The sequence below is a fragment of the Melanostigma gelatinosum genome, assembly GCF_949748355.1.
Source record: "Melanostigma gelatinosum genome assembly, chromosome: 22".
Classification (NCBI taxonomy): Eukaryota; Metazoa; Chordata; class Actinopteri; order Perciformes; family Zoarcidae; genus Melanostigma; species Melanostigma gelatinosum.
The window spans coordinates 16,552,608-16,577,309 of NC_136655.1; the positions used below are offsets into that span (position 1 = coordinate 16,552,608).

At 45.5% G+C, this 24,702-nt stretch overlaps 1 protein-coding gene across 1 annotated transcript in view; it reads right to left on the bottom strand.

The window, feature by feature from the left end:
* LOC306796134 (xylosyl- and glucuronyltransferase LARGE1) overlaps positions 1-24,126 on the bottom strand; it is a 50,489-nt gene extending 26,363 nt beyond the window's left edge. Inside the window, exons 1-3 of the mRNA XM_079294909.1 lie at positions 24,044-24,126; positions 3,320-3,445; positions 219-374 (exon numbers count right to left, since the gene is read on the bottom strand). Coding sequence (XP_079151035.1) covers positions 219-374; positions 3,320-3,445; positions 24,044-24,106 — 345 coding nt within the window. The 5' untranslated portion in view covers positions 24,107-24,126. The remainder of the gene's footprint in view (positions 1-218; positions 375-3,319; positions 3,446-24,043) is intronic.
* Positions 24,127-24,702: the final 576 nt, after the last annotated feature.

The window sequence follows — 24,702 nt, forward strand, 5'->3', positions numbered from 1 at the left end:
TTTTGAACTTCGGTTTCTGCATTACATGGATCAATCTCCATACGATGTCTTCTGTGTGCAACGGACCATGACACCTGGACCGTGACGGTTCAGCACCAACACACAAACAGTTACAGCCCTGCCTGCTTAAGTCGACTTAAACTAGTTTACCACCACTTATCATGTCTTCAGCACTAAATCCACATCACTAGCAAAAACACAGAAGAGATTACACCTACATTTTCACTGTTGTGGTCAGCCTCGCTGGGACAGCCAAACAGCTCTCGCCGCAGTAGGTTGCCATCGTACTCCAGAAAGGTTAGATAGAGATTCCGAAAAAACTCGACATGCTTGTTCTTCACCCGCAGCTTCTTGGGAGAATTCCAGTGGATCACCTGGGCAGAAGAACCACAGAGAAGAGCAGGGAAAAAGGTTATCCGGGTACTGTTGTTCTTGTCATGGTCAGATCTCATTTTGGGCAAGGCACAGGCCAGTAAACCACTTCCATTCCACCAAACGATAAACACCCTGGTCCTGGGATTTAAGACAAGTCATTGAAGCACAAAAACTTTTGACCAGGTCTCTATGGACCCATAACACTATATGGTCACAATCTGTACTTATCAAGCATCTCAATATATATTTTAGTAATGACAGTTATAAGATGAGCTCCCAGGATATTCTACCTACATCAAAGAAGGACATGAGGGGTAGTTACAACTTTTCCTGCTTTCATACAACCGCTTGCTGTGAATTTGCTGACACTCTGAACCACAAACTGATCTCAGTAATAGCGTACCCACTTCAGTTATGCACACCCACTCTTATGCAACTACTTCCTCACACCTTTACAAGGTACCACATGTAAACTTCCTTTCAGATTTTTAGTTTCATGATTCAAGTGCAAAAAATAATTCCAGTATTCAAGCCAAAGAGCTTTAACCAGTGTCACTGGGCATGGTGGAGGACTCAAATGCAGGCCAGACCAGAAGTAGAGTGAAGCAGGTGTTTAATGAGTAGTTAAATCACAACAGGAAACTTACAGAACACAACAGGGAATCCATGGACGAGACAAGAGACGAGGGGAAAAATCCAGCAGAATTAGGCAGGGCAAGCAGACGGGGAAACCAGCAACAAGACGAGCCAAACGGGCGGGTAGACATGGCAGCGACTGAGAGGCAGGGGTTTATATAGTGGCTTGAACAGGTGAAGGGAGTTAGGCTGATGCTGAGGGAGTGGCTGACAGGTAGAGTGAGGAGGGTGTGGAGCAACACAAAGACACACACAGAACACAGAAGGCAAAGCCTGATCGTGACAACCAGTCCTCAAATGTTCAGCTCCATATCCACTTCTTCATTCACCCAACTGCCATTTCAACTCATTTCAGTGCTTACACCTCAGCCTCCACTTCAACTTCTTTCAGCGCTTGTACTGATAATAGTTACACCTCAACTGCTAATTCAACTTCTTTCGGTACTTCAACTTCAGCTATTACTCTCACACATATTTCATGCTCACATTTGAAACAATCCTTTCAAATGTTTCAACTGCTTCAGCTTGTATTGCTTTAGTAAAAAGCCATATGACAATAATATTAGGTTTGTTTTTTAGACGATGGAGCCACTAGTGTGTGACAGGCCGCAATTTACTGCCGAGTCACGGCCCGGCAACATAAAGGAGATCAAATTTCAGTCGAGGTGGGAAGAGGCACATGTGTTTGTTTTCTGAAAGTTTGTGGGCTTTTTTGGGGAAACGAGACAAGGCGGGTCCTCCTGCCAGTGCATTGCAAGCCTGCGGCCCGTAACGTTGCCGAATGTCTGGTCTACAGAGAGAGCGCGTCTGTGACCTGAGTATGAAGTAAGCTGTAAGTTACAGCTGTGAACATAGCAGTGCAGTGTGTCTACAGTTTATTTGTTGGTGAATAAATGCTACAGCTCCTCAAGATACAAGACAAGTTCCTGTGTCTTTTTTCTACCTGCTGATTAAAGTGAAGGGGCAAGTCCAGCTCAAGATCACTTAAGGTGGACTGACCTTTAAGGTAATGCAGGAAGAAAAAATAGAAGACAGAAAACAGCGTCACATGTGGGTGTTTCACAGACACCACGATCAGCCTTAAAAGAGCTTGTAGTGTAGGTTTTAATTCCAAATATTCAAATTAAGAGTTGGGCGCCAGACAGAAGAATAATCACACTTCTACCCTGTCACTTTAAGAAAGTGTTAGAGAGTACTAGAGAGATAGCCTGCTACCCCCGCTACAAAAAAATGAATACATTTTTATCAATTAAGTCTTGCTGTATTCAACCCGAATATTACTAATCATGGTACCCAAATACAGTCTTACACACAAAAGGTCCATTAAATCAAGAGAAACACAATACTGAGTCCAGATATGAAAATCAAATGCCCCTTAAGTAATTAAATGAAATGAGGACTCCAGATAAATGTCAGTGTATTTGTGAAAGAGATGTGGTGTATGTGTGCATACGTGTGTGTTTATCTTTTGAGCAAAGATGTCCAGAAACTGAATTAGACTTCAGTGATGTCCTCCTTTAGCCACTCTCGTTCGCCTCCCTTCTGCTTCTGTTAGTTGATTCTCCCCCTTCCCTTCCCCCGCTCACAGGTGTGTCTCGTTTATCTCCTCACTTCCGCCATCTTCTTTTATTGTCTGGGTGGAAAAGGGCTATTCAGTGCATTTCTTTCTTTTCTCCCTTTCTGCTGAAAGCTGAAACAAACTAAAGGAAAATATCTGCATATCTGGCTTTCTAATCAGCGTTCACCAACTGAATTAACTCGAATCCCGTATCTTGTGTTTGTTGTGCTCTGGAATGATTTTTCTGCATAAAACATCATTGTGTCAACAACAACAATATATTACATAATTTGGCTGTTGGTTTTCTTTCACTGTGTGTCATGTCTGCTCTCACACTTAGACAATATCAAGGGTCATCCATCCATAACCACTTAGCTTAGTTAATATGTTGATATCAGCTCATTTAAAAGTCAGATTTATGCTTGGCGCAATGATATTAAATGAGCTTTGGTACTGTCAAAGCCGTTCAAAAAACACATACAGGCATTATTGGCAGGAATGGGCCAAGTCAGCAATATCTTTATAGCTCTACATTATGTATGTCCACTCACATGTTGGATGTATACATGACAGACTTGGACAGCTCTGCATCTCCTTAAACCTACAAAAGACAAGACGCTTTTTCAAGCTTAACAAAATCCATAATGCTTTTACTCACTTTGAGTGTGGGGGTGGCTTGAGACTCTTGAATAATGTAGGTCAGGTCTTGTTTGGCTAAGTGGGAGTGTAGTGGAGACAGCAGGGTCTCACCTTGAGGTCTGACACGTCTTTGTAGCACTTCTCAGAGCGGGTGTGGTCGGACAGCTGGACGTTCCAGAAGCAGGGCAGCTGGTGAACCAGGAACGGGTTCTGTTTGATCACAGCGTTGAAGATGTCCTGCACACACACACACACACACACACACACACACACACACACACACACACACACACACACACACACTGTTATGGGAAAATATGTCATCGTCTTATGCTTTAGGATTGAAGAATGTAAGTCTTTAAAAGTGCAGGCACAAAACCTATTTGAGTAGATGATTCTATCAGTTTTGCATCCAGGTTTTTTGTTATCTGTTATCTTGTTATCTGTTTTCCTGTGCATTGTTTCTGTCTTCAAAGATGGCAACACACAGAGGTCTAGATTACGGTACTTCCTGATCAGCATCAGCTGAAGAGCATGACCCTCTGTATGTATATGTGATGTGTGATGGTAAAACAGGCTTATTCAGACTCTGTATTTCTTGTATCTGAACTCTTTGATTAGGTCACAGTGACCCAATCAAAGGAAGCAGTATAAATGTCCATGTATCTGACTGTGTTATTCAGAGCACCTCTTGCAGATGACGGTGATGTATCTGTGAGACTGTGTCCTCTTTGCTTGCAAGCAAATAAATTGACTATTACAACTTTGATCCTTCATCAAGAACTCTGTTTCATTTGACATTGATGAGAAACATTTTACACTCTTCTCCCGACTATTCATAGAAATATTCCACAACAATTTGGCGTTGTCGGCAGGATTCGCTGACTGTCTATCAGGGCTCCAGAGGGACTGACCGGAGGAGAGGCATCTCCAGGAATCCACAAACTGAAGTTCCTGTCTTATACCTCATTAGCCGAGAGAGAGAGAGCCGGCGGACCCGAGGGAGTTTCTGATTGACAGCACGCGAATCCAACGAAAAAGAATTAATTTCTACAAACGGGTAAGAAAGTTAAAATTCCAATTGTAAAAGTAATGGTAAAATTATACTAAGGTCATATGATTTAACAGACACAGATGAATGGTCAAGTAGTCATTTTTTTTAATTTTTTATTATTTGGGTAAAACAATTGTTTTTGACGTTCGTGTTTTCGTTTTAAGAATGTGGTTCATGTAAACTCCCTTTTTCATTTTCTGGCATATCACTATTTGCACGCTTCTTACGTAGAAGACAGGATTGTGTTATACGGTGATGATTTAACTCAGAATAAAAACATTTTGAGATTGTAGACACAGATCGCTTGACTACAATTGGTTTGTTGTAAGACCGTGGTTAAAATTATCAAATACGTGAATTCTATACTGATAGAATAAGAATCGTGATAAATAACTAACGTGAACGTCAAATAACATTTGAAATAAGAATCGTGGTTTTCCACAACATAACGTGAATTTCAAATAAAGTTTGAAATAAGAATCGTGGTTTTCCACAACATAACGTGAATTTCAAACGAGGTTTTTTGCAAAAAGTTTTCCTTCGAGAGAATAAACGACTGTACTGTAAAGGTAACGTTAACGTATCCACACCTGAAAGATGGGTGGAAAAAGTAGTAAGAGCGCGGAGCCCTCGGGTCCGATAGTGGATGTGATGAGACAAAAATATGGAAACGGATGTTTAGAATGCCTCACGTACTGGTCAAAGGAGTTTGGTTTTCCTGAAAACGGCTCACTGAGCGCCGCTAAGCTCAAAATGTTAAGAGGGGATTTAGAAGGTAAATTGAAACAGATTAAATGTATGAAGAAAGTCAGAGTCAAAGACTTGGAAATGATAGAGAAAAACCAAAAGTGTTTGGTTAAGTGGGAAGATGAGAGTGAAAGTAGGGAAAGAAAGCAAATGCTTAAACAAATGACTTGTTTGAAGAAAGACGAAACTGATGCAGACACACTGAGTAACTCTGTTTTTTCTCACACTCTCTATCCGAGCCTCACAGGAGCGAGCGGTCCCCTCCTGGACACGTGTTACCGACCTTCCCCACAGGATGGCGTTCTACAACCACCACCACCACCACAACTAGCACCTCCTCCACCACCTCCTCCGCCATACCCTGATGCACCACTGGCTAGCAGGCCAGCAACCCGGCTCCTCACTCAACAGCAAGAACAGGCTCGCCTGGCAAACGAGGAGCTCCGACAGGGTCCAGCCTCGCCTCACCACAACCCGTTTGTCTCTCCTCAGACGGCTGCAACATCGACACCTGCCACCTCACCATGGTCCTACGCAGACCCGCGTAGCTGGCGGGGTCCAGCTGGCGCTGTCGCCAACTGGCTCAGCCCCAACACACCCCCACCAGCTTTCAACCTCGACACATCTGAAACCTTCCAGGGGCCCATGATTCAAGTTCCAGGACCAGCTGATGGTGTTCCGGGTCTTGTGTTCAGACCCTGGACGCAAGGTGACATCATGCAAGCTTCACTTCACCTACCAAGCATCCAGAATGGCGCAGCTTTCGCAAAAGAGTTCCTGATATTCTGCAAAGAATTTATGCCTACTGGCCCAGAGGTTCACCGCCTGTTAGTCAAACATGTCGGCCCCACGGACTTCAGCAAAATCAGAGCTACAGTAACAGGTGTTGGCCATGACTCTCGTATGGTAACACCTCCCTGGGGAGATGCAGGGAACATGGCCTACGTCATTTTCATCACAGCTGTATGCGAGGCTATAGTGACAGCTTTCCCATCAAAGGTTAACATGGCATTGATTAATAACACGAAACAAGATAAAACTGAAGATGTGACATCATATCACCAAAGACTCATGTCCGCATTCCAAACACACAGCGGTATTGAAGAACCGATTGACAAAACAACAATGTCAGTGTGGGAAACACATCTCAAGAATGCTTTCGTGAACGGGCTTGCTACCAGACATCAAGACAGCCACCGAATGCTCCGTGATTGGCCTGGAGGATGCAAGACTTGATGAGGTAATAAAACACGCACGGCACAATTACAAAATGCATAATGACACTCAGGCCAAGCAAGAGAAACGCACGAAACTGACTGGTGAAAAAGCTCAACTTGCGATGCTTCAAGCTGTCCAGCAGATGACACTAGGAGTTGATGGAGGCCAAAACCAAACCCCCCATCCACCACGTAACAGCTATGGGAGGGGCCAGCTGAGGGGGCGCGGAAGAGGCCGCGGGCGCTTCCAAGATGGTCGCCAAAGAGGAGCTCAGTATGACGAATGTTTTAACTGCGGTGAAACAGGACATTGGTCCAGAGACTGCCCTTATCGCTACACACACAGCGAATCACGACAGCCACGTGGACGACAGCCACGTGGACGACAGCGCGGAGGAGACGAAGGGGGTGATCTACAATTTGGCACATCTGACTGACGCGATGTGGGGAGGCGAGGCGATGCACGTGGACAGGAGGCAGCTGTCTCCCTCTCGGCTCCGGAACAGATAAGAACACACACACACACTGACTCAGAACGCACAAACAACGCGCACATTTGCTGCAACGCACACACGCTTCCTCGCACGCACACTGCAGAACAACAATCCATTCTTCTTAGTGTCATTTCACACTTAGAGCAACAGCAAGTGAATGCATCTACATCACAACCACACGCTTATTCAATGTTTTCATCAGAGTCATACAAAAATATGCCAACTACAAAGGTTATTGTGCAAGGGAAAGAATTAACATTTTTAGTAGATTCTGGAGCTACACACTCTGTGATTCAACAGAGATATTTTCCTCATCAGAAGATGAGTGGGCGTTTTGTATATTCACAGGGCGCATCCGGTATAACTGTTACTGAAAACTTTACTGTACCTATGACGAGTGTACACTCCGACCAGACTGACCACGATCCTGACATTAAAGTGAAACATTCGTTTCTCCTTTCGAGCCTCTGTCCAATTAACTTGATGGGCAGAGACTTAATGTGCGCTTATGGGATAGGACTGACGTCATCCTCTGATGGCCTTAAAGTGCTGAGGCAAAGAGTCGTACACCAAATGTTACAGACTCCCTCTGAGTCACTTTTTTGCTATCAATGGTGGCTCCCTGTTGACGACGCACAACGACTTTGTCACACAGTAGACGTACGGGTCTCACCACATGCCGACCGCATGAACTACAAACATCTACACTGCACCTCTCACATTTCTGAAGGACAAGATGTCTGCTATGAAGACTATTTTTTTGAAGGCATTAATGATGTAATCGCCTGTTCCACACTGTTTTGGTCTACTTATAAATCTGCTGTATCTGTTTCTCTGTCTCCGTCACAGAAAGAACTGTTTGATGTTCCAGATTCAGCTCCTCACATCTCGCTGTCAAAAGGACGCGATGATAACTGGAGAGATTTGGGTCCATTCATCGCTCAATGCGAGGCGCTGACCGACTGGGAAAAGACATGTGATCCACTCATTCTGCGATCACAGTCTACCGGCTTCCACAGAACGTTTTGTGTGCTCTTAACACCTGCCTGCAGATCAGTCTATGTGTTTCATGAGCTTAACAAAGAAATTCAAACGTTTTTAACTAAACCTGCATCTATTCCTCCCGCCCTTACTTCTGTTCCACAGACACTCTGGGCGGTGAACAAGTACGACATTGGCCTGATTCACAACTGTCAGCCTGTCGTTATCACTCCGCGCTCTGATTTTCGGCCCCACAAGCACCAGTACCCTCTGCGCCAAGAGGCTATTGACGGTATTACACCTGTGTTTGAGTCAATCCTGAAAGCAGGTGTGATTATTCCATGTCCAGACTCTCCAGTCAGGACACCGATATTTCCGGTTAAAAAGATCAGAGATGCAGGTAAGCCTACTGAATGGCGTTTCGTGCAAGACCTGAAAGCAGTAAATGCTGCAGTTCATGCACGTGCACCGAATGTGCCTAATCCTTACACTATTCTGGCTCAGATTCCTCCTGCAGCTAAATGGTTTTCTGTTGTTGACCTGTCAAATGCTTTTTTCAGTGTCCCAGTGGACAAGGAAAGTCAATATTGGTTTGCCTTCAATTTTAACGGTAAACCGTACACCTTCACACGGCTGTGTCAAGGCTTCACCGAATCTCCAACTATCTACAACGATGCACTCAGAGAAAGCTTAGAAAGTCTAACTCTCTCACCAGGCTCTGCACTCCTGCAGTATGTAGACGACTGCCTTATCGCAGCTCCAACTCAGGCACAGTGTCAGAGAGACACAATAAAACTGCTACAACATTTAGCACAAGAGGGCCACAAGGCCAGCCTATCTAAATTACAGTTTGTAATGCAAAATGTACATTTCTTAGGTCATGACATTTCAGGGGAAGGGAAAACCCTCTCTCCAAAAAGAATAGCTTCAATCGTGTCGATACCGAAACCTAACACCAAAAAACAGTTGATGTCCTTTTTAGGTATGTGTTCATACTGTCGGTCGTTTATACCTAACTACTCACAGATGGAGAAACCATTATCAAGTTTGATTCACGGTAAAAATCTTACAGCACATGGCAAAATAATTTGGACTGAGGAAGGTCATTCAGCCTTCACACAAATGAAATGTGCTCTGCAAATTCCTCCAACTCTAGGACTGCCAGATCCAAACAAACCGTTCACTCAGACAGTAGATGAAAGACAGGGCTGTATGACCTCTGTGTTGTTACAATCACACGGTGACAAATTAAGACCAGTTGCGTATTTCTCCGCAAAACTTGATCCAGTCGCAGCTGGTTTGCCACAATGTTTGCGTGCAGTGGCCGCGGCTGAAAAGGCACTCGCGGCCTCACGTGACATAGTAGGATACGCTCCATTAACTCTGCTCGTTCCTCATTCGGTGTCTTTGATTCTCCTCGAACAGAAATCATCTCACCTCTCTGCAGCGCGATATTTGCGTTATCACACATGTCTTTTAGACATGCCAAACGTAACGGTCAAACGCTGTACTAATCTTAACCCTGCATCATTACTCCCCATTCCTGGTGACGGAGAGGAGCACAACTGTTTAGCTGAGCTCCAAGCTCGGTGCACTCCTCGTCCTGACTTGATGGACACTCCGCTGCACAACAGCGACATGGTAATGTATGTTGATGGATCTGCCTCCCGCGATCACACTGGTACTAATCTTGTGGGTTTTGCTGTTGTTTCGGACTCAGAAGTGCTGTGTTCAGGTTCTCTGCCATGTCATCTCTCAGCCCAGGCAGCTGAGCTCATCGCGCTCACTGAAGCATGCAAACTAGCTGAAGGCAGGCCTGTGACAGTGTCCAGCCAGGCTGCACATCCGCCTCCGACACGCCCTTTTGAGCACATTATGATGGATTTTGTTGAGCTCTCTCCATCGGAAGACAACAGGTGTCTGCTGCCCTCCCGAGACCAGCTGAAGGACCTCTCCATAAGCTGCAGCCTGGTGATTTCGTGGTGGTGAAAGATTTCAGAAGGAAGCATTGGAACTCACGACGTTGCCTGGGTCCATTCCAGGTCCTCCTTGTCACTCAGACGGCTGTCAAAGTAGCTGAGAGGGCAACCTGGGTTCACGCGTCACACTGCAAAAAGGTTCCAGACCCAGGAGAAGCTTCAGGTGAGCGAGCACCTACACCAAGTGTCAGCCAACCGGCACCACCGAGGGACGAGAGACGGACGACGGTGCCATCGACAGATGAGATGCAGTGATTCACGGACGGGATCACGACGGGCAGTTAGCCGACAGACACGTGCGTGTTCTGTGTTAACTGTCTACAACTGGACGTGGATGCCACGCAAGTAAGACGGCTGGAAGAGCCCCTCTCAACACGTGTTTATGCCAACAAACACATGAAAAGAAGACCGGTCAGGCTTCTAAAGGACGACTTTGACAGCGACACTGATTCCTTTGATGATTTTGATGCGCAGGCCTAAAAGACAGTTTTTGATTTCTATCTTTTTATTCTTTTGTGTTAATTGAATTATATTGCCTGCTACATTTATGGGATCTTTTATCTCACAATAACTGTTTTTTTTTTTCTTCAGATATTTCAAGTGATGTATTTTCGAATCATACTTTTGGGTAATACTTCTGTTGTTGTTGAAATGTCCTTATAACATATTTTTACTATATTGTGTGATTTCTATGTAATCAAAGAGTGGAATGTTATGGGAAAATATGTCATCGTCTTATGCTTTAGGATTGAAGAATGTAAGTCTTTAAAAGTGCAGGCACAAAACCTATTTGAGTAGATGATTCTATCAGTTTTGCATCCAGGTTGTTTTGTTATCTGTTATCTTGTTATCTGTTTTCCTGTGCATTGTTTCTGTCTTCAAAGACGGCAACACACAGAGGTCTAGATTATGGTACTTCCTGATCAGCATCAGCTGAAGAGCATGACCCTCTGTATGTATATGTGATGTGTGATGGTAAAACAGGCTTATTCAGACTCTGTATTTCTTGTATCTGAACTCTTTGATTAGGTCACAGTGACCCAATCAAAGGAAGCAGTATAAATGTCCATGTATCTGACTGTGTTATTCAGACCACCTCTTGCAGATGACGGTGATATATCTGTGAGACTGTGTTCTCTTTGCTTGCAAGCAAATAAATTGACTATTACAACTTTGATCCTTCATCAAGAACTCTGTTTCATTTGACATTGATGAGAAACATTTTACACTCTTCTCCCGACTATTCATAGAAATATTCCACAACAACACACACATACACACACACACACACACACACTCTGAGCCTTATGCTTTGCCTTATGTTTCATCATCTACAGGCCTGCACCTCATGGTTCAATCTGTTTATTCAATGACCACACAAGGCTGTTTCTTATGCTGCTTATTGCATGGATGTGAAAACAAAACTGCAAATACACTCTCAAATTACCATACAGTGTGTCTCATGTGTCTTTCAAACTTATGATCATTCTTCTATTATTTTATTATGGTATTGTACGCTTTCTTTTAATCAGCAAATGATGACAGCACAAATGTGAAACATCTTTACAGACTGCAGAGGATGGCAATGCTGATGACTTAAGTCTGTGAGCTTCGAGACGATGGCATGTATAGAAGGAGACTAGAACAGGGGTGCCCACACTTTTTCGGCTTGCGAGCTACTTTTAAAATGACCAAGTCAAAAATGATCTACCTACATTAAAAATGCTGAATATCTATTTATATATATATATATATATATACATACTATATATACATACTGAGTATACTTTATATTTACAATATATGTTGGCGTACCTTGCATAACTGCATGAACCCTTATGGCACAATACAATTCTGTACATTTTTGGTCATTCCCTTACTCTGATGATTGCACTGAATGGGATTGGCCAGAGTTGCACAGTCCAGACAGTAGCTGCTGGTAGCCGCCTCAAGCAGGCTTCATATGATCATCAGTCATGGTGGAACGGTGTTTGGACTTAATGTTCTTCATGTGGGAAAAGGCTGACTCACATAAATGAGTAGAGCCGAATAATACAGTCAGGAAGGTATCACATGTCCTCATGTTTGGGGACTTTTCCTCTGTGAGAAAACTGTCCATGAGCCCTGGACTTCAGCTGAATGTCAGCTTGCAGTGTCAACATCTCATCCTCCACTCCAGACGAGTTCAGGTGAAAGAGCGTTGCAATTGATGCGAGTAAATCAACCTCAATATCTTCCCAAAATATGCAGCACATAAGTGTAGCAACTGGCTCGAGTAAAGCAAAGTCTGGAAAGCGTTTGTCAAACTCTGACGGACACTTGTCAACCTGCTCTGTGTAGCGCGCACTGTCAAGTTACGCACACGCCTTCCGCTGAGTCTCCAGTTCTGACGCCAGGTTTTGGAAGTTTCCCAAATCATGGCGCTACAGCTTTAGCTTCTTCAGTAGAAATAAATTGGAAGGCGAACTAATTAGCTCGCCGGAGTTTTGCAGTAGCTCGCGCGGTTGACCGCGCATACGTGGTGACCCGTGTGTTCGAAAATCAAGTGGCAAATGCCCCAGGGAGCGGATCCTGCCCCAGGGAGGCTCATACCTAACACGGTGATAACTCTGTCGGTAATCCGACCAACCTTAGTGGGCTTTCGTGTCCCACAGAGGTGTCAGGAAAATATATTCGGCCTTTTATCTCACCCCGTTGCTGAGTCGTTAGGATTTCGGAATTATTGTCTTTCTGAGAGTCTTGTACCGCTACTGTAGGAAATTTAGGTTCAGACGTGTTTTTCAGTCGGATTCATAGCACCCTAGAGGTGGATAGTAAAATGTTAGCAAGTACTTGGTATGCCATTTATACTTGTAAAAATGTCAAAGTATTTGAAACGTCACAAATACTTATCAAATGTATGTTTACAGTATGTTTACCGTAGAAGTGTTAAGCCATGAAAGACAATCATTGAATGTATTAAACTGAAGAATAGCCAAGGGACAGACAGGGATTTTTAGACGGGCATTCCAGGGACGCGCAGAAGGATCCGATCAGACCAGCGCCAATGGTCCATCGAGGGAGGTCAGCTGACTGAAGCCAGGAGGTGGAGTCAGCTGGATTTAAGCCAATTGTAACAGAGACAGACATTTTATAACTTTTACGGACTATGAAAGGAAATTCAAAGGAACAATTCGGTCAGTTCCGTCACATTTCATCCAGCAGGTAATACGCTTCCTGGTTGGAGTGTGTGTGGACTCTTTTCCGTGGATTTTTATATTGATACTGTAAATATTTCTATAGATTCTGTAAATAGTGTACTTCACTTAGCCGGCTGACTTTTCGGCACGGCTGGAAGACGTGCGGCTCTCCCAGAGTTTCGAGAGGTTCCCGAACCTAACACTACGCCCTCGGCGCTCTCAGTAGGATATAACCCTAACACCCAGTATGAATAGTTATGTAGGACATCTATACTTTACTATTGCCTATTTTAAGTTTCTTACCATTTTTGACTATGTAATAATAAATTATGTAAATAATATGCTCTATACTTGTATGCTTATATTGCGGAGTTGTGAGGTCACATGTAAGTAGGTCAAATACTCCGAGCAGGGCATTCCTGCGCCTGTTCGCATGATAGAAACAGATACAGTGGCCCTGAAAGAAACACTTGCTTAAACCACCAGATTAGGGCGGAAACGCCATCTTAGAACAAGGAGTAGAGTTCTCTTTATCTATTCACACAGAGACTTCGAAATAGCTTAGAACTGCACCCTTTCCGGCAACTTTGCTTTAACCAATAGGCTTCCATCAGAAGAACCTATAACATGCATGCGCACTCTGCTTAAGCGCTTTTTAGCTTTCACTTTTCTAGGTCCGTGCACGTTTAACTGCTGGACATAATACTTATGTTACAAATAAATGTTATTGCTTGAATTGAGCTAAACGCCTCAATCTCAGTCTGTTCACTCGAGTTACATCCTCAACATGGTAGCAGAGGATGGTTGATAACGATCTAGAGCAGCGGTTCCCAAACTTTTTAGGCCGCGCACCCCCTTCTACATCCCGACCGGGTTCGCGCACTCCCCCCCCCCCCTTAATAAAAAATAAAAAAAGAAGCAACAGAGCCTTTTAAGCCTTCATAGCCGCATAAGAATAGGACCAATGAGTGAACAGTTTGCTCGCGCGTGGCATTTGTTTACAAGATTTAGTCCGCTGTTAAATGTTGCAGTGTGAACACAAACCGAACAAAGGAGCAACTGCAACAAAGCAAACGAACTGAAGGTGTGAAAACGCCCTGAAACACTGCAACAAAGTTTCAATAACTTTCACTGACACAAGGCGTCACTTTTAAAGAGCAATACGGATGGCGAGCACACACGCACAGGCTCAGAGGCAGATTATCACATTTAATTTACAATTAATGACCGACTAATGTAGCCAGGATGTCTTCGGACAAAGCATCGATGCGGCGCGACACAGTGTTGTTGGACACCGGGATCATGCACAACTTGTTTGCTTCTTTCTCCCCAATCATACATTCCACCATCTCTCTGGCAGCTGGCAAGCTCACGTCTTCGGCGATTGTGTGCGGTAGCCCCTTTCTCGCTATTCTGTAACCAGATATGAAGCCCGTAGTGCGTCATTTATAGACCCAACACATGAATGAGACTCCAGTTGTTTTTGGCTGTTTTGTAACTCCTCCAATTTCGATATAAACAATGTAAGGGGCTTTTGACTTGCACTGGCATGCTTGGTGTTCAGGTGGCGACGTAAATAAGAGCTTCAGACTGTTAGCCAGAACCTCACTGCACACCACGCACTGTGGCTTTGGGGAATCTGCGTTGCCAATCCAAGTGAAGCCCAGACACAGATACTTTTCATCATATTTCCTCTTTTTTTCCCAGTCTGCGCCGTCTCATCTTCCTCTGACTCTGGCTCGATTTCTTCTCCCAGTCTCTCCCCCAACGCACCTCTCCGTTCCCCTCGCCTCCGATTCCTCTCTCTCTCTCTCTGTCCCTCTCCTCTTTTACGACTGATAGCTTCAGATGTCCCACCTGACAGTTTTTAAATTAAAATTACATTTTTTTTTAATATTTAATATTATTACACCATCAGACCGCCATTACACTTTTCCTCTCGCGCACCCCCTAGAGGCAGCTCGCGCACCCCCACTTTCCACTTTGGGAATCCCTGATCTAGAGGATTTTTCATCGAGTAACAGACTTTTCTTCTGTCAACAGAAAGAAAAAAGGGCGTTTTCCCGAGAGGCTGGGAGACCGGCTGCCGACCGGAGCGATTCTTCTCACCTCGGGAAACTGATCAACAGCGCTGAATTCAAAGGTGAGCAGAAACCTATTTAATTGAATTCTGCAGATTGTCTATAGGTACTAAATTGAATTGATCAGGAGTACTGAGTTGTGAGTATGAATTGCATTGACTAAACTGCTAATCATAAACTACGTAACATTGTGACAGAATTGTTGTGTCAGCAGTGGGGGTTTTAGCATAGAATGTACATGTGTGTGTGTGGATCTAACAGAAACTGAGGCTTGTGACATTGTATAGGTTGACATTGTGTCACACTGTGTAGGTCTCGATAACTGTTCGGCAGTTACGCAACCGAAGCGAAAGCTAAGGCACGCTGACCAATGACGGTCTGAAAGACCGAATACCAGGCCACAAGGTTGATTTATGCGACGTAGCAAACTAAAGTTTGGATCAAGTATATAGAAATTGTTGCAGTACGTTGATGTGAAGAAGTGTGAGTGAAGACTGTACAATATGACGCCATTTCCTCATGGGACCAACTTCGTGCAAAGCGTTCACTGTAAAACGAAGATCCATACGTGGTTTGTGTAACGAGTATTGCAGAAGTGGCAGTGTATGGGTTTGCGTGCAGCGTAGATGATCTCAGGGAGACATCGATTCAATTTTAGCACAAGATATCGCCACTTCCTTCTGGGACCGTGGTCGTCCAAGGCGTACGCTGGAAAACAGTAAGATCGACAGAGATCTTCCAGACGTGGTTTGCGTGCGAGTAATTGGGGAACACGGCAGTGTGTGGTTGATTGAGTGTTGTGTAAAGGTCTCTGGGAGACATCCATTTCCTTCTGGGACCGGGTTCGTGCAACACGTACGCTACAAAACGCAGATCCATACGTGGTTTGTGAAACGTATTGCAGAAACGGCAGTGTATGGGTTCAATTTGGTACGATTGATTGAGTGAAGCGTACATGTAATTGTGAGAGTAAGAGCAAAGAACGATTGGAGCTAGAATCCTTCCATCAGGTTCGTGTGTTGTCAGTTTTTGACGGTCAGTGGAGCACAGCACACGCATGAGACATAAGCTTTGCACTCACCACAGCAACACAAACATTAAAGTCTAGATTGAGAAAGCTGAGGGCTAATGTACATGTCCGTTGTACTGGTAGTGTTAGACATATTATAGATTTATTGGGAATTGTGTTGGTTAGGGATCGTAAAAAATTAAAAAGCGAAAAGAGCAGGCAGACAGTGCAGGCACAGAGACTGAAAAAGGGAGTGAAGCTTAGATAAGAAAGACAGGTGCAGGCCTAGGGAGGGTGAAAGATTGTAGCTAGGGACAGTGGGAGTCTCGTTCAAGGTCGGAAGGGCAGCAGAAAAATTTGGCAGGAGCTTTAGCTCCATCTGGTGGCTCTTCAGGAGTACTGTGTCCAGAACCTTTGGCTCCATCTGGTGGACATTCGGGAGTACTGCATCCAGAAAATTTGAAAAAAAAAAAAGAAGAACACAAGAAGATATGGCTGGAGCTGTGGCTCCATCTGGTGGCTATTCAGGAGAACTGCGTGCAAAATTGAAAAAGGCACTTACAGACACTGGGGGAAAGACTGCATGGAAAAGAGACAAGATTCATTGGGATAATTGCATGGAACGATGGAAAGAGGAGGGATGGTGGAAGGCGGCCAGTCCAATACCTCCATCGGTCAACAACCTCCGGCTCTTTACCAATGATTTGACAAAACGAGTGTCTCAAGCACAGACTGCAGAGAGAAATCAAACCAAGCGATGGGGGTTCACGAACCCACTGAAGCAAGCCCGTAAAGACAGAGAAGAGGAACAGCGAGTGGCAATGATGGCACTAGGAACGGCCATGACGGATCGGATGCAGGTGGACATGCCGACCGGAAAAGAAAAAACCAGGCCCTATCTGCCACTCGACATTAACCCCCTTGACGTCACCCCTACCACTCAAGCCCCGGTAGGTCTGGAAAAGACTGCACAGGAACCGGGCCAGGCATCTCTGGCCTCGGCCCCTCCCCCGCCCTCAACTGGCCTGTATCCAGCACTTCCTCCGGTTCCTCCCCCATACTCCCCTAATAATCCCCTCATAATCTCACAGGAGCATTCCAGATGGCCCTGGATGAAGGGTGCACCATCGAGACGAGCTCCACCTCAACAGAGCGAGCGGTGAGAGGCATGATGGAGAGGGTGAAAACATTGGAAAGAGCTATGACAAGAGTCCCCATAGACGAAGAAGATCCTGAGACAGCAGAGGGAGGCCAGCAGGCCGAAGAGGAGGAAGCAGCGGCCCAGCGGCAGAGACACTTCGATCAGGAGTGCATTCAGCGACTTCACGACAAACTCGCTGCCACAACACCTCGCCTCATGCACTCAGAAGACACCTATGTAACAAGCAACTTGTACTGCAATCCTGCAACATCCCCAACCGCTCACTGTGGCCGCTCTCCTCTCATTTATGGGCTTAACAGGCTACTCACGAGCCCATATCCCAGACTACACCAACCACATCACCATTCTCAGAGAGATGTTGAAGGCAGTGTTGAAGGCACCAGAAATCTTACTGCCAACCTCACATGGACAGCAGAGGGTGAAACAGCCTTCACCCACTTGAAGCAAGCACTTGCACATGCCGGCGCACTCATGTCCCCGGACTACTCCCTACCGTTCCACCTTGATGTTTCTGAAAGACAGCCTACCCAATGCTGTACTCTTCCAGAAAAAGGGGGGTGAAAGAGAGGTACTGATGTATCATTCATCAAAACTTGACGCTGTGGAAAACGGTCAATCCACGTGTGCAAGATATGTTGCAGCAGTGGCAAAAGCGATTGAAACGACTTCTCATATTGTCATGGGCCATCCACTGGAAGTACACACGCACCATGGCGTGGCGGCATTCCTGATGAGTCAAGAATTCACGTTCAGTGCCGCAAGGAAAACAAATATTCAACACACTTGCACCATGCCACACATCACCTTTGTGCCAGCCACAAGAAATATGACGGCTAACTTCACGGATGGACAACCACATGTGTGCGAGGAAGTTGCAGTACAAGAAAACAAATTGAGACCGGATCTCCAGAACACTCCCCACCTCACAGCTGAGGCCTGGCTGTACACGGATGGTTGCTGTTACAAAGGAGAAGAAGGGAACATTGCTCTGAAGGCTCTGAAGTGGAGCATGGACAAAATTGTAAATATCTTCACAGACTCTGCTTACGCCCATGGAGCGGCCCACACCGATGGCCCTGTATGGCGAAGATGCAACTTCACCACTTCAAATGACCACCCCATAAAACACGAAGCAGCTATGAGAAGGCTAGTAGAAGCAATCCAACTACCAAAGGGGGTGGCCATCATGAAATGCAAGGGACATGACACAATCAGATCACGAATCAGCGCCGGTAATGACGCGGCAGACAGAGCAGCAAAGAAAACTGGAGGCTACACACCTCGCCAAATGGTTATGAAGCCAACATCCGGTCCACCTGAGCTCACCATCGAGCACATCAAAGATCATCAAAAGAAAGCAGGACCTTATGAATGGTCCGAATGGACACGGAAAGGAGCCTCAAAAGACAAAGAAGGTATGTGGCGAGCCCATGACGGCAGAGTGGTTGCCTCAGCAGAACTGTGTGCAGCACTCCTACCAAGGGCCCACGGACCTACACACGAGGGAAAGAAATGGACATTGGAAAATGTAAAACAACTATGGTGGCATCCGCACATGGAAGCGATATCTTTCCTCTTCTGCGATGAATGTCAAATTTGTGGCAATCACAACCCAAGAAAACCATTCAAGACACCGATGGGATCTTATCCCGTGCCCTCTGCCTGTTTCCAAGACATCAGCATAGATTATACAGATATGGGACTAGAGAACAGAGTGCAGGGAAAGAGGTACATCTTGGTAATGGTAGACAGATTTTCAAGATGGGTGGAAGCAATTCCCACCAAGAGAGAAGACGCGCAGATAGTTGTAAAGTGGCTGCAGACAGAACTGATTCCCCGTTACGGAGTGCCGAGATGCATCCCCTCCAATAACGGATCACACTTTAGCAACACCATGCTCACACAGGTAGAGCAATTTCTGGGAATCACACACCGATTCGGGTCAGTCTATCACCCGCAATCTCAGGGCCTGGTGGAACGAGCGAATCAGACCCTTAAGGCCAAGATTGCCAAAGTTTGCGCGGGCTCCAAATTAACATGGGTTGAGGCCCTGCCCCTTATGGCCATGAGGTCCGGAAAAGGGGAAGAAACACATCTCTCCCCACACGAGATCATGACTGGCCGGCCGATGCCAGGTCCATCCAGAGATGGAGGTCATATGCCACCTCTGGATGTACAGCAGATTGAAATGTCTGACTATATGAGTGCCCTAACTTCTCTTACTGAAGCTCTCTCCAAGCAGATCGAGAGGACTCGAGCAGCGGCAGCTGGAAAGCAGATACAAGTAGGTGATTGGGTCAGGGTCAAGGTTTACAAGCGCAAGTGGACTGACCCCAGGTGGACTGGGCCGTACGAGATGAAGGAGGTTACTTCACACTCGGTCAAGGGCAAATCAGGCGCCCCTTGGCACCACCTGACACACTGTGTCCCAGCACCGGTACCAACCAGAACACTGGGAGAAATTCGCACTAATTTGGAAAATGCACCGAGAGTCTAGATGCTCTCTAGGGGCCCCTCATGCAAACCCCGCCGATGTGAAGAAAACTATGATGGGGGTGGGGGTGGGGGTGGGTATGGGCATACTTGCTGCCCTCATGTTGTGGGGACTACAAACCATGTATCAGACACACCAGCACCCATCTAATTCAACCGCCCCTTTTTCGAATCAGACTCACAACGCCCCTTGTCCCTCTCCTTCCCCGAATCAGACTCACAGCCGAACAAGACGTAACACCCCAACATTGGTCCATGAAACAGCATGTAGATCCAAACTCGTTCTAAACTACACAGCCGGCTCCACCAGTGCATACACGTTTGATTTGTGCGACGTTGTAACCTGTAAGGGCAATCCAAGGGGTTGGCGGGGCTATAATGTTTATCTTTGTAGCACACCCCCATTAGTGAAAAGCTGCGAGACTAGGGGCACGGCCCGACCAGCTATAGGCGGGTGGTGCAGTCATTGGGATCTTGTAACTAAGTACACTGGAAGATGGGTCCCTAAGGGTTTGAGAACCACTAGCCCAGGGTATAGGTGGTGGAGAAAAATTAGCCTACAGAGAGACTTTAGTGCCACAACTAACCCTCTTACCCTCTCGATAAACAACATCACAGCAAGTCTTTACGGTAAAACCAGGGCATGGTTCATCTTTGGCGTCGACATCGCACACAAAGATCCCATGGTCGGTATCCAGATCAACATATTCCCCCAGGTAGAGAACGAACACACCCAGCCCACGTCTGCCCCAGCATTGGCATCCCCATCTGACACCGGTCCCGTCGTGTTTTCTCAATATTATACTGAAATGACTCCCCTACAGGTCTTGCGAAGGTCCACAGGCTATGGCAATGATAATGTTTGGTTCAATTGGATCACTGATAATGCTAAAAGACAAAATATGACAGGGTGCGTGGCCTGCGCCTCCGCCCGACCTGCCATGTTCACCGAACCAGCCCCTCTCTACCCGCAAACTGATCCTCAGGGCTATGCCTGTATGATAGGTCTCACACGGCAAGCTATGCCCACAAATTGTACCACACTTGCCGTGATATTTCCACCTATCGTAAATGAAACAAAAATGGGCCAATTTTCCGCAATTAGAGGTCAGGCTAACAGGTACATGTGTTTAAATTTCACAGCAGTCAGACCACAGCTGAATGTGGGCAAAATTTCCCCTGATTGGTGCAATGAGACCCGTAATGGCTTAGACATTGGGCCCTGGGCCAGAGCAGGTTTATTCTACTACTGTGGAGACCTGCACTTGGTACCTAGAATAGAAGCTAGCAGAACCATCGGAACTTGTGCAATGGTCAGACTCGGAATGCCCCTTACCCTAATAGGTCGCAGATTAGCACGAGCCGACGGTCTAGCCACTTCTCTCACCAAACGCAGAAGGCGACACATCATCAAACGAGAAGTTGCCTTAGGTTCCTTCTCGCTCACTGGGGGCCCCACCTATATAGACTCAATAGGCATCCCACGAGGCGTTCCTGACGAATACAAACTAGCAGATCAAGTCGCGGCAGGTTTTGAAAACATCCCCATAATCGCAGCCTTCTTTCCGATCACTCCCAACAAAAACGTGGACCGCATAAACTATGTCCATTACAATGTCTTGTGTCTCGTTAACCTCACTAGGGACGCCGTTGAAGGTTTAGCCGAACAACTCGCGCCGACCTCTCTTATGGCTATGCAGAATAGAATGGCTTTAGACATGTTGTTAGCTGAAAAAGGGGGTGTCTGCTCAATGTTTGGAGACATGTGTTGTACCATCATTCCTAACAACACTGCTCCAGACGGGTCGGTCACCATGGCTTTAAATAGTCTGCGCACCCTCTCGGAAGAAATGCATGAGGCATCAGGCATAGACAACCCATTCTCTGATTGTATGGAATCCATGTTTGGCAAATGGAAGGCCCTCATCATGTCCACAGCAGTTTCCATCGCGGTTTTCATAGCTATTCTCATCACCTGTGGCTGTTGCTGCATCCCCTGCCTCCGAACTTTGATAGGCCGTCTTATTACCACAGCTCTCTCCAAGGAAAAGCAGCCGCCTCCATATGGTGCTTATCCACTGTTGGATGGAGACCAGCCGGCCTCTGACCCAGATGGGTCTTGAGACCAGGAAGAAGAACCAGAGTTGCGTTCATTGACAAACTCCCAGTTAGACGACGACACACAGGTCTAAGAAGTTCACACCTAGCAGGTGTGAAAAGGGGGATTTGTAATAATAAATTATGTAAATAATATGCTCTATACTTGTATGCTTATATTGCGGAGTTGTGAGGTCACATGTAAGTAGGTCAAATACTCCGAGCAGGGCATTCCTGCGCCTGTTCGCATGATAGAAACAGATACAGGGGCCCTGAAAGAAACACTTGCTTAAACCACCAGATTAGGGCGGAAACGCCATCTTAGAACAAGGAGTAGAGTTCCCTTTATCTATTCACACAGAGACTTCGAAATAGCTTAGAACTGCACCCTTTCCGGCACCTTGAGTGTTAACAACATGCATACACACTGACGATCCAGAGAAGGCGGGATCCGGACGTGAGCCAGTGTGGGTGGAGATGCCCAGTGCTCCTACCAGGCTGCTGTTCTGCTAAACACAGCCCCGCCTGCAACTTTGCTTTAACCAATAGGCTTCCATCAGAAGAACCTATAACACGCATGCGCACTCTGCTTAAGCGCCTTTTAGCTTTCACTTTTCTAGGTCCGTGCACGTTTAACTGCTGGACATAATACTTCTGTTACAAATAAATGTTATTGCTTTAATTGAGCTAAACGCCTTGATCTCAGTCTGTTCACTCGAGTTACATCCTCAACAACTAACACTGCCAAGTCTTCACTGTGCTCAGGGCCTTTTTATAAGTCGCACAACCAACACTCTGGGTGCCTTCCTCTTTCAGACTGCATTGCGGTCTGTATGACGATTGAACCTTCTCTACACAGAGAATAAAGACTCTAAGGACAAACTTCTTTTCTCAATGTTTCTTAATTTCAGTATCATAGGACTCACTCTGTACTATTGAATCGTTTTTTCCACCACAGTCGTCACTTGTGTATCACATGTTTTAGGGATAGGGGAAGAGGGTTAAATTATTCTAAAGAACCAGAGTACTTAATTTGGATAGCAGTCATTTAAAATTGGTAAGGCTGTGGTTTTATTAAAGTTTTTTCACAACAATCACACAACAATTTCAATTCAATGAAACAGTCTCAGTGTTACAAAAAGCCAATACTATCAGTCCTGGTTTAACAGGCTCTCTCAGTCAGCTTTCGCTGAGTTTTTTCCCTTTTTTTTCATGCCGTCTTCTGACAGCAGAAGTGTCTAAGGGTGAAGACTGTGTTCTCTTCATAATGAGGTTATTAGGAGGTGGGTCAACTGTAGTAGGACATCACTGAAGGCCCAGGTATAAAATGTTGTCCCCAATGGTCACTTCAACACAGAAACATGGAAAAATGTGGTTCAGGTTAAAAAAAAGACCAAAGGTACCCTTCAAGTAAAAGTCTAGAGTTCCTCCGAACAGCCACACTCAAAAGTGGGAGAGAAAAGCCAGGGGCAAAACGAGATAGTTGTTTGAATATGGGGATAAATGGGCACAGACTTTCAGGCTCTAACATTATGAATGTCTTCTCCCCTGGAAGACATTCATAGTGTAACACTTGTTCATGCACAGAAGATATGACAGAAACATTTTCATAAAGATGGAAAAAAGGGCTCCAACCCTGCTTACTTTCTCAGCCTTGCACAGTGTGAAGTGGGTGTGAAAGTCGAATTGTCGGCTCTTGGAAGTTACTGAGATGATCGGACAGCGCCATACCTAATTCTGACATTGGAAAGGTGGAAAGCAGCATGCTGGCAGCTTAAACAGGTTTGGATTTGTTTATTCTTCACAAAACTACCTCTGTCCGTGTGTACAAGTGAGTGTAACGCCATAAAATAAGAGAAGAGATGGTGTGAAGGTGTGCACTATTATCCTGTTTTGTATGATCCACGGGGCTGACACACAAAAGACACTGAGTTGCTGGAGAGAGATCACGAAGGCGGTGTGATGCAGCCTGGTGGAGGCTATGACACCGTTTTTCACCTTGTTTTTCAGTGTGGCCATTCAGAACAGGCAGAAAACTCTTCAGACCTTTAGACGTAGACGGGTGACATGTCTCGAACAAAGCTGATTATTTGAAGCATACAGAACCCCTCACTGTGGTTTAGTTCAGCCACAAATGTTCAGCTGGCATTGGCAGAAAACATGAGGGCTTACCACAGTTTAGATTACCAGCAAAGTCTAAAATAGATTGGACAAACAGGCTCCCGCAAGAAGTACTATACTGTGTTTTCGTGATTTGCTCATGTGAAGGAGCAATTTGGAGTTAGCATGCCTGAGGTGTAAGGATGTGAGTGTGTGTGTGTGTGTGTGTGTGTGTGCGTTACCTGGTCTGCCAAGGAGGTCGACAGCATGCTCATTAGTTCTCTCTCTGCAGTCAGCCTCCACATCTGCTCCCATCTCAGCTTCCGCAGACGATCCAGGAGAAGCAAAATTACCCCTGGAAAGCACACACACACACACACACACACAGATATATAGTAGCTTAAGAAACAGAGAGATTAGTATCTAGCTGCCTGGTAAAGATGATAAAGTCCCATCATGACGCTCTGAATCACACCCTTGTTTGTTAACTTTCTCCCACAGCAAACAGGAAAAATCAAAAACAAGAACTGTTTCTTCTCACTTCCCTGGCAAATAAAATAATTCCAGGCAATTTTGAGAGGGAGCGACAAGGCGAATATATTTTTTGCGAATTGGACCATTGAACCATCTTTCACACCCCAATGTGCTCATCTGTTGCCACAGGAAAGGCAGTTTTGATATGGGCCTGTAGTTCATGGGCAAAGCTGGATCTAAGTTTGGTTTCTTTAATATGGGTTGGATCGTGGCATGTTTGAAATAGGAAGGGACAATTCCTGTAGACAATGAGGAATTGACAATAGATGTTACTGCAGGGCCAATAGTTAGCAGAACTTTCTTAAATAGAGAGGTTGGTATTATATCCAGAGGGCAAGATGATGGCTTTGTTTTGTTAATTAAGTCC